At 35.3% G+C, this 10,798-nt stretch overlaps 1 protein-coding gene across 1 annotated transcript; it reads right to left on the bottom strand.

Annotated features, from left to right (window-relative positions):
• Positions 1-7,336: 7,336 nt before the first annotated feature.
• LOC143608936 (putative protease Do-like 14) lies at positions 7,337-10,399 on the bottom strand. Its single transcript, XM_077083830.1, has 11 exons — positions 10,385-10,399; positions 10,196-10,301; positions 9,695-9,775; positions 9,465-9,623; positions 9,266-9,393; positions 8,973-9,184; positions 8,357-8,438; positions 8,113-8,255; positions 7,902-8,022; positions 7,733-7,825; positions 7,337-7,453 (listed from the first exon to the last, which is right to left on the bottom strand). The coding sequence occupies exons 1-11, from the start codon at positions 10,397-10,399 to the stop codon at positions 7,337-7,339; spliced, it is 1,257 nt and encodes a 418-aa protein (XP_076939945.1).
• Positions 10,400-10,798: the final 399 nt, after the last annotated feature.

Here is a 10,798-nt window from a genome sequence, read left to right as displayed (position 1 = left end):
GATACCATATGGGTGATTGTGGACCGTCTGACGAAGAGTGCTCATTTTCTGCCTATACGAGAGGCCATCTCGTCAGAAACGTTGGCCCACGTGTTCATCAAGGAAGTGGTTACAAAGCATGGGGTGCCGTTATCGATTGTGTCAGACAGGGATACTCGCTTTACTTCAAGATTCTGCAAGAAGTTCCACGAAGCCATGAGGACAAGACTGAACATCAACACGGCGTATCATCCTCGAACTGATGAACAGTCCGAAAGAACTATCCAAACCCTTGAGGATATGCTACGTGCTTCTGTGCTAGACTTTGGAGGAAGCTGGGATGATCATTTGCACTTGGCAGAATTCTCTTACAACAACAGTTATCATTCAAGTATTGGCATGCCTCCTTTCGAGATGTTGTATGGTAGACGTTGTAGAACTCCCATATTTTAGGGAGAAATTGGTCAGAAAGAAATTGGAAGTTTAGAAATGGTGCAAGAAACCTCCTCAAGGTTTGATCAGATAAAGGCCAGAATGAAAGCTGCTCAAGATCGTCAGAAGTCATATGCCGATAAGCGGAGACGGCCGATTGAGTTTAATGTTGGAGACCACGTGATGCTTAAGGTCTCGCCTTGGAAGGGAATTATATGTTTTAGAAAGAGGGGAAAGTTGAGTCCAAGGTACATCGGACCGTTCAGAATCATAGCCCGAGTGGGTGAAGTGGCTTACAAACTTGATCTACCCGATGAGCTGGAAGGAATTCACTCTACCTTTCATGTATCCCACTTGAGAAAATGTCTAGCGGATGACACGTCCCACGTGCCATTGCTGGACATCGAGGTGGACGAACAGTTGAACTATGTTGAGCAGCCTATCGAGATAGTTGACTCCAAGGAGAAACGTCTTCTTCATAAGGTTATTCCCCTAGTAAAAGTGATATGGAAGCATCGTAAAGGATCGGATGCTACTTGGGAAGTCGAAGAAGAGATGCGCAAATTTTACCCGCATTTGTTCAGTAGTAATAGTTAGGTTTCGGGGACGAAACCTCTTTTAAGGAGGGTAGACTTATAACATCCGCTTTTCTGAGAATTATAAATAACAGAAAGTTCTATAATTAACTGTGTGTCGTTAACTTAATTAGGTGTGTTAATGTTTGGATAATAAATGGAATTAGAAGTGTGAGTGGGTTGTGGGGCCCATAGTCCCCTATATAAACCCAACCCCTCCTTCCCTTCACCACTTTCTTCCCTTCCACCACACACACACACTCAAGAACACACACATTTTCTCTCAGGACCCGAATCCGAATCCGGGCTAAAGCAAGGAAGATCTTGGTGTTCGAGTATCTCAAACATCAAGAAAATGTCCAGATCTTCGAGGTTGTCCAAATCTGAAACGAACCCGGAGCAAAAAGGTAAGCTTCGGCCAAAGGGTTAAGTTTTATGGTTAGAATCGACATGCAAACCGATGTAATGATAGATCGGGTTGTGAAATGTAAGAAAAACATGAACTTGGTGAGTTTTAGCCTCACGGGTGTATTATAGAACAAAAAAGGTAACGTCTGGACTATGAGAAACACGGGTATACAAAGTTGGTACAACCCAAAACCCATAAAAAGAGTAGAATCGGGTCCTAAGGAGGAAACAAGAAGAAAAATGGCTTTAAATTGGTAAAAATGACGAAAGGCAGGAATTTCGCATCGCACAGCCATGCGAAGCGAAATTCCATGCGAAGCGAAAAAGTCAGGCGAAGCGAAATTCCATGCGAAGCGAAAAAGTCATACGAAGCGAAATTCCATGCGAAGCGAAAAAGTCATGCGAAGCAAAATTCCATGCGAAGCGAAATTCTTCCATGCGAAATTTCATGAAATTCATTTTCTGATGCATTTTTGTTAAAGGATTGTTAGTGAAAATAAATTTTTTTCAAGCTGACCTAGCAACGCGACCCAGCCAGGGGCTCTGCCCCTTGGACCCTGCTAGGGGCTGCCGCCCCTAGACCCCGCTACCAGGGGCGCTGCCCCCAGACCCCCATTAGTTAAGGGTTTCACTAACTTAGATGTAGGAAGTAGTAGTAATGGATAATTGACACACGTAATGTGTTGTACAGTTAGCCGTGCGCAACTAAGGAAGGGCATTACCATTAACAGCGAGAGAAACCGACTCCAGGTGAGTTCTAGCCCCTATATCTGTTATGTTTCCGAGGCTGTGTGCATACTCCTATGTAGTAGATAATACACTTACTTGATTGGTAAGTGTATGATACGTGTATGATTGTGTATTGAATGTATTGTTACATAATGATTGTATGAACGAGTACGTATATATATTTATAACTAAAAGATATGTAAAGTATGCACGCATGATAAAGGTATGGTTATTCGAGACAGAAGGGACCAGACCATTATAATATATGTGATGTTAGGGACCAGACCCTTATAATATCTGTGATGATAGGGACCAGACCCTTATAATATCTGTGATGTTTAAGATAAAATAGCTTATGTTATACCATAGGGTTTCATGAAAGAAAGTATGTAAGAACGTATGCATATATGTAAAGTATGTATGAAAGAAGTGATAGTAAATAAGGTATAAATACATATCTCCGGACACGTATGAGTATGGTATGAATGTAATGTATGTTAATTGATTAACTAGAACTCACTCAGCGTAACTGACTTTTAGTATGCACGCAGGTGAGTAGGATGAGGCAGGTTGCTTGAGGTGGGACACGTGGCAAACGGATGGAAACTGGCATCGAAGACGGAAGATTCACATGTCGTTTATGTTATTGTTTAAGACTTAATGTATTTTGTTAAGACAAGTACTTATGTTATGTAAGAATGTTTAATACTAAGTATTACGCGAAAAGTTTTTAATTAACTCTGATTTTAGAACTGTGTTTATGAGTAAATCCAACACCAAAGTAGGGTTACCAGGGACGGGACCTTACAGTTCTAGTGGTAGTGCTGGTGGCTCGTCGGAGAAGAAAGTGGTAGCTCGCCGGAGATGAAGCTATGGTGGTTGTGGCTTGTGGATAAATTCAACAGGGGAGATGGGAGTGGGCTTGGTTAAATAATATATGTATAAATACATTCTTTTAATTATTAAAATCTTTTTTTAATAAAAGGGGTAAGATGACTAAGTTGTCATCACGTGCAGAGCACATGATCATATTTAATGGGAAAAAACTAGTTGTGTTAGGGCCAAAAAATTAATGGTGTAGCATTTGGAAACATAAAGTACAAAACAGATCAATTTTGAAAATAAAGGACAAACAATGAAATCTGCTCCAAACATAAAGGACAATTTTTGTAATTCTGTCTATCTTAAAATATAATTTTATAATTCATAAATCTTTGTTATTTCTTATTAAGCAATAGTAGATCGCATCCAACATACAAATCTTTCACAGATGTGGTTGGCTTACAACAAGTTGGATTTATAAATGTGGTTGGCTTACAACAAGTTGGATTTATAATATATGAGTTTATAACCTAGCATATGTTATGTATGCTACCTCCCATATATTCCAAGTATCAAAACCGTGTTCTGGTGGATGCTAGAAATGCATCTAGCGTTAAATTCTATGTCTTGAACCAAGAGTGTCTTCATTGAAAATGTCGGTATAGATCAATGATTCACTAACTATGAAGCGATCACCTCTTGTTGTCACTTATTCTTTAATCTATCATCTACTACTTAATGTGAAAAGTGTTTTAATACTAAGAGATCACTCGAATATGGCTTAGAAGTGTAGAGCTCTGTTGCTACAACGATTTAGCTAACAACAAAAGTATGGCAGTCCAAGAGTGTATCCCAATCAAAGTTTCTATACCTGCTAATAATCAAAGAAAACACAACTGGTTAGTCTCACTGTAGGAGGGGACCTCCTACGATCAACCTCCAGCGTGAGAATCAGTGCTGTGATACGATTAAAAGGTTGTAGGAGTGTAAAGAGAGAGTTTAGAGAGAATGGAGTGAAATTAGAATGAGAATACATTTGGTGAAATGTTCTTTTTATAGGCATTCGGAAGCTTCCCTGGGGAAGCTGAAGCTTCTTAAGTAGAAAATGTCAGCTCTTCTTTCAGCTTATGCATACTAGGTGTATGCCATTTCCGTATAAGCTTTGCTCAACTTTTATTTTTCTTCTTGTTAGTATTACTTTATGCAGACACCAGCTTTTTTGTCAGTCATGACTTTTCCTGATGTTACTATAGTAGGAGCTTCCTGGTCAACTTAGAAACCTTGCTGGGCAAGTATCAAGCTTTCACATCTGGCAGCTTATGTTTGATGTTTTCCTATTCCTAAGTTTCCCTAGCTGATAAGTTTATGTTTACTGCTTCTTTATTTCTAAGCTTTTTTAAGTTATGAGCGAGTAGAGGTATCCACATCATCAAGCTAAGCTCCATTATTACACAATGCTTTAGTGCTCCTAAAGATTTGATTCAGTGCATGTTCCTGTCTAGATTTTTTATCATTTCAAGTTGTTGTGTTCAGTAAAAAAAATAAAAAATAAAAAAAAATCTGTTTTTTAGATTATGTTTTTAAGATGTTAAACAATGAACCAAAAGTTCATGTAAATATATATATTGACCAATACTACTTGAGGGTAAAGTTAAAATACAAATGACAACAAAAATAAGAAGGGTGAAAAGGAATCTAATTTATTGATCTTAGATTTGAATAGTGAAGATTAATTTAAGAAAATAAATTGATAAAACGGGCACAAATGTAATAACCCACGTTTGTTAACTTTTTCTTTTCACATGCAAGACACATGTCAATTCTCCCGTCATTTTAAAACGTCAATAACTTTTTCATGTAACATTATTTTTTTTTAAATCACCATAAAAATAAACGTTTTTTATCTTTAATATGAGTATCATATTGTTATATAAAAATAAAAAAAAATTAGTGGGTTTTTCATATTGTGTTATTGGTTGTTAATTATGATTTTTAATTGGGTTTTTCTATACATTGTGTTATAGATTTTGGTAATTGTGTTATCAATTGATACTCATATTAAAGATAACAATTAAAACAAATATTACGTCATCGTGTCTTTTTGTTTGTCATTGTGTCCTTCTACTTATCATTGTGCTTTAGTCCTTGTGTATTACGTTCATGTCATTGTGCAATATGTAATTTCCATTGTGTTTTACGTTTCAAGTCATTGTGTTATATGTATTCAACATTGTATGTTACGTTTCAAGTCATTGTGTTATATGTATTCATCATTGTGTTTTACGTTTCATGTAATTATGTAATATGTATTCATCATTGTGTTTTATGTATTAGATAATTTATTGTTATTTTATTATTATATTTACGTATTATTATTACACAACTGTATTATTAGCATTTAAAAAAACACAATGATGATTTGAAAGACAGAATGATAAACAGAAAGACACAATGACGAAAAAACATACTGACAAACACAAAGACACAATGACGTAATTTTTGTTTTAATTTTTATATAACAAAGTCATACTCATATTAAAGATAAAAAAATGCTTGTTATTATGGTGATTTTTGTTTTAAAAACTAATATCATATTAAAAAGTTATAGACGTTTTAAAATGACGAGAGAATTGACATGTGAAGAGAAAAAATATATACTATTACTTTTATACATTTTTTTCTTTGGTCCTCACTTGACACATGCCAATCAATTATGGCTTCTCATACTTCTCATTTTTGTTAACCTTTGTAGAATAACTCAACCTGAAAGGGTGTGAATATGTATTTTATAGAACTAATTTACTTTTTAGCCCCTTCCGTTTGGTTCTTGGAAGCCTCGTAGATTTGTAAGTACTTAAAACGTTAAAGAGAGAGCTAATACTAGATGTTGTGATTCTAGTGGATGCTAACAAATCCATTGCACATCCACTCATTAGCCTTTCACTCTTATTAATAACTTTAAAAACACGTTAACAAATCTTAACAGAGACTTCACTTAGGAGATGTTTTCTCTCTTAAACTTCAGAATCTTTGAACTTCACTTCAAAGACTTCTAAAGAAGCCTTCACACGGATACTTAATATTTCTTTAAAGTAGTTGTCATTGAAAGATAAAGAAAATGTAATGATAAATGTATAAAAAATATTATTCAATTGAAAAGAAAAAAGAAAATGCTATGAATTTTTGTGTACTTTTGAATTTGAAAATAAAGGAATGTGAATGCTTAATGTCTAACTAAGAGGATTCACATCCTACACCTATCTCTAAATCAAAAATTACACTATAACTCACTATATTTTCTCTCTCTATTTCAATTAAATAATACTTTTTATACATTTTATCATTACCTTTTCTCTTTCCTTCACTAACAACCACTCTCAAAATATATTAAAAAATTATAGGGGATGAACAGTAACTTTTTAAATATACAGAAAAATCACTACTTTTTCTAAAATATAAAAACTTTTCACTCACAACACCCTGAATCACTCTCTAAATTATAAAAACACCCCTCATACAAAATAAGGGGTTGGATGAGAATGCTCTAAGAAGCATTTTGTAAGCTTCTAAATTTTGGGGATCAACAAACTCTATGTTATCTAAAAGGATACTATGTAGTAGGATTGTTTGCAACAAACACGATAAGAAACTGAGCAGCCAATCATATATGTTGTCCATCTCTAGATTTGACTAAAATAGTTCGCCTTTTTAAGCCAAAATCATAGGATTTCAACAAATCAAGTGTGTGAACAAACCATCCAAATGCTCCGTGTTTGTTATGTCAAGTAAGAGACGTGGCATTCTCAACAGTGACATTTTTTTGCCATCCGTGAGATGACGCACCGACATGGCACCGTTGAGAGTAAAATGAAAGAAGAAAGAAATTAGTAGTCACGGGTGAACTCTATTAGAGGAGGAGAGGAAGGGGACGCAGCCATGCGCATCCTTTGGATAAGCCCCGGGCAAGTGTTACACAGACGTGAATTTATGATCATCACATCCCACCGGAACGACAGTCGTTAAACTTTCATAAAGAAAAAAAAGTTCAAAAGTTAAATAGCTTGTTATTCATTAAATTTAATACCGAATCATTGTAATATTATTTTCTAATTAATTTGTGAAAACCTATAAGACAACTATTTATGAAAGCCAAGCAACACAAGCATTAAAGTTAAAAATAAAATATAAAAAAAAATTAATTAAGCTTATAGGTTATAGATTTGGCAACAGACCTTTGAAGAGTTACATGAGGTTCATCATATGTATAACAAGACAAGAAAAGGTTACTTTATATGAATCAATGTGGCTCTAAAACTGCAAACTTAGGGCCATTAATTCCTAACCTTTAACTAAAATTTTGAGTCGCGCCCAAATAGTTACCTAATCATTAATTACATATCTGGATTTGCTTCCTCTGGTATCACAGTCAACGTCACACAAGCATTTTTGGCTCTTTTCACTATAACAACTATCGGCTTTCCAATCTTATCCCCCATAATCTCAATCACCTGTCATAATTAACCAAAGTTCAGTTAGCAATAACTAGGTTATAGTTATATACTGGAGGTGACCATTTCAACTCATTTAAATGGGAACCAATTATATTTTATTGACATATGGTTTCTAACGAATATATGTTATTAGGAATGATAACTAAAACGAAACTAGTCAAACATTTAAAAGTCAGCTAATGTGTGAAGTCTTAAACCATTTGAATTGGAAGATGCTATAATATTAGAATAATACAGTTTTTTAATCATATTTAATGCATCAAGTTAGAAGCATACCTCCTTTATGCTTCCAACAGGCTTCCCCTCAAATTCAACAACCACGTCTCCCGGATGAAACCCTGCTCGTTCAGCAGGCGATCCAGGGCTTACCTAAGTTCAGAAAATATAAGTAGCAGTTAAACCAAGAAAGTATACTAATAATATTATTGACAAAAAGAAAGCATACCATAGGCACAAGAACACCTTTGGTAACATCCGGGAACATAACATCTTTTTCCTTTAACTGGGCAATAATCATATCATTCAAATCAAGCATTTTCAAACCGAGCCAAGGTCTCACAACTCTCCTGCATAAAAAAATTAAATGTCCACCAAACAAATTAAAATTAAAATCAGCTGAGCAAAGAAAGTTATCTACTTTCAGTAACAATGTTTACCCCTTTGTTTTAAAATGCTCAATGATTTTGGAAACTGAGTCGATTGGTACAGAAAAACTCAATCCTTGAGCCGCTAACATTTTCATGATATTAACCCCTATAACTTCTCCATCAATGTTAACAAGTGGTCCACCAGAATTACCCTATACCAACAACACAAAAAAAGAAAATTACTAAACTGTTAAATGTTAATCACCATGATACAGAATCACACAGATTATATAATAATCAGAATTTTTAGTACCGCATTGATAGCACAATCAGTCTGCAAATACTCTCTCCTCATTCCTCCAAGACCCAAATCACTACTCTTGCGATCAACACAGCTTAATAAAATATTTGCACAAAAGTGTCAGTTTAGTTATATATCATATGCAATCGTGTATACATTTTGCTCAATATGAACGTTTTCTATAGATAGTGTTACATGTGATTACAAAAGCAATCATTACAATAATGATCTAATGTTAGAACAAAACGACATAAGAAGTTGTAAGTAGGGCTGTAAACGAACCGAATGATCACTGAGTTCATTTATGTCCGTGAACGTTTGGTAACACGTTTGTATATGCACGTTCATTAAAGTTCGTTTAGGAAGTACACAAACGAACACGAACAACTCATTTCCTAAACGAACGAACATGAACACGAAATTTCATTCAGTTATGTGTTCGTGAACCATCCGCTTGCCCGATAAAAGCATAACAAGCGAACATGAACAAGACCCATTCGGTTCAGTTCGGTTCAATCTATTTACAACTCTAGTTGTAAGCATAAAGTCATAAACAATAGACTTTAAGATTAGCATAGACTATTAATTTATTATACTCTTTAAGAGTGACACCTATTTTCTTGCTTACCTTACAATACCAGCTGTAACTGTGTTTTGAAGAGAAAGAGGACATCCAACGGCTACAACCCAATCACCAGGACGCAGTGAACCCAAAGACCCGAGTTTTGCAGTCGGGAGAGGCGTTTTAGAATTTATTTTAACAATAGCTATATCAGAATGCAAATCTGCATTTACCACTGTACCCTCAAAACTTCGCCCATCTTGTAGTGTCACGTCAACCTGCAACACATCATTCAGTAAAAGTCAAACTTTGGTAAAAAAAAAAAAGAATGTTTCGAGTCAACCATGTTTTTGACCAACCTTTCCTTTGGATGAAGACGTGAAGCCGTGAAAGTCAACCACCACATGGGCACAAGTCAATATGGTGCCATCACCATCTATTATGGTTCCAGACCCGATGCTCTTTCCCACAGTCATTCCTTGATAACCTTCAAAGAAGTATCATTCATTTACCAAATGAAAGATCAATGATTGCGGGTTAGACATTTACAAAACGAACCTTTGGGGACTGAAAGATTGACAACAGCTGGACCAACTTTAGCAGCTGCATTGGCAATTGTATCCCGGCCCAAGCATCCACAACAGGGTTTGGGGGAGTCCTTGTTTACATCAGCTGCAGATGACGAGCTAATGCTGGAAAAAGATAAAGGAGGGGCTCCTGCATGCGATTGATCGATGAGACAAAACATATTAACAATAATAGGTGAGAAAATGAATAAAATTAGATACCGTATCCTGAAGGAGTTATGGAAGAAAAGAGAGAGTTGGGAGAAAATGTGTAATGAGGAATGGAAGCTCTCAAGGACCAATCTGCAATAAGAACAAATAATAAAACAGACAGTTAAAAGAAGGAAGATCTCCGAAATGTATACATCTGACAATGTGCTAAATAAGCATGACCAATAATCAATCTGTTCAGTAGTTGACCACACTAAAAGCTAAATTCAAAGGCGAATCAATCACTTAGAATGAATCTTTGCAGTCTTTCTTTGTCATAAAGTCAAAGCGGTGAGAAACACTAGACCAGTTGTTCCCTCACTTTTGAGAAATTTAGAACATTCTTTTATTAACCTTATTGAACTGAACTTAGTTGTTTTGCATCTTGATACAATATAATAATGTAACAATGAAGCGGTGAGGAGGTCTAATGAACCTTGATACTAACAATTAGAGTCCAAAGAGGCATAACAATAACATAATTCAATTTTGACTCTAGATAGAGGCACTGACCAGAATTAGTATTATTGTTAGCGAGTCCATAGGCGACTCCTGATCCGGCAGCAGCCAAGGCTACAAATCGGATGAAGGAATCATCTTTGAACAAGGAACGACATCTCTGCAAAATAAGTTGAGTCAACCAACAAATAAAATAATATGAAATCAAAGGAGAATTATATTATAGAGTTGGGTGATTGATACCAAAATACGACTCATGATTAGACAGACAGAGCTCAGATTATTGGAATGTCTCAGCTCGGCTAATCTTTTTATTTACGGAGCTTGAGTTTGCCTGCCTACTTTTGATTGCTATTTTCGAAACCTCAGGTATGAATTTTGACTCGTGACTGCTAATTTAAGCTTGGGTCGAACCTAGACTCGGCTGGTTTATTATATATCAGCTTTTATTCCTATATTACGGAGTTTGTTTTACATTATTCGCTTCTAATATTTATATATATTTTTTTAGGATCTTAATTTTATTCATTGTAAGAAAATTAAGAATATATTTAGGTGTGTTCGTTTCACATAATGGAATTAGAATTGGAATTTGCACAGAATTTGGAATTGGATTTGGAATCTGAATATTTCAATAGGAATTGGAATTTGAATGAA

The sequence above is a fragment of the Bidens hawaiensis genome, unplaced genomic scaffold, assembly GCF_021521415.1.
Source record: "Bidens hawaiensis isolate Kalapana, Puna unplaced genomic scaffold, B.hawaiensis_p1.1 tig00419462_1, whole genome shotgun sequence".
Taxonomy (NCBI): domain Eukaryota; kingdom Viridiplantae; phylum Streptophyta; class Magnoliopsida; order Asterales; family Asteraceae; genus Bidens; species Bidens hawaiensis.
This window is presented reverse-complemented; position numbering and strand designations above follow the sequence as displayed.

Excerpts from the sequence above, each read along its gene's own strand:
- LOC143608936 (XM_077083830.1), bottom strand. Across the intron at positions 8,439-8,972 it reads GTTACAGCTGGTATTGTAAG|CTGTGTTGATCGCAAGAGTA; the intron begins GTAAGCAAGAAA and ends TATTTTATTAAG. Across the intron at positions 8,023-8,112 it reads GAGCATTTTAAAACAAAGGG|GAGAGTTGTGAGACCTTGGC; the intron begins GTAAACATTGTT and ends TTTTTTATGCAG.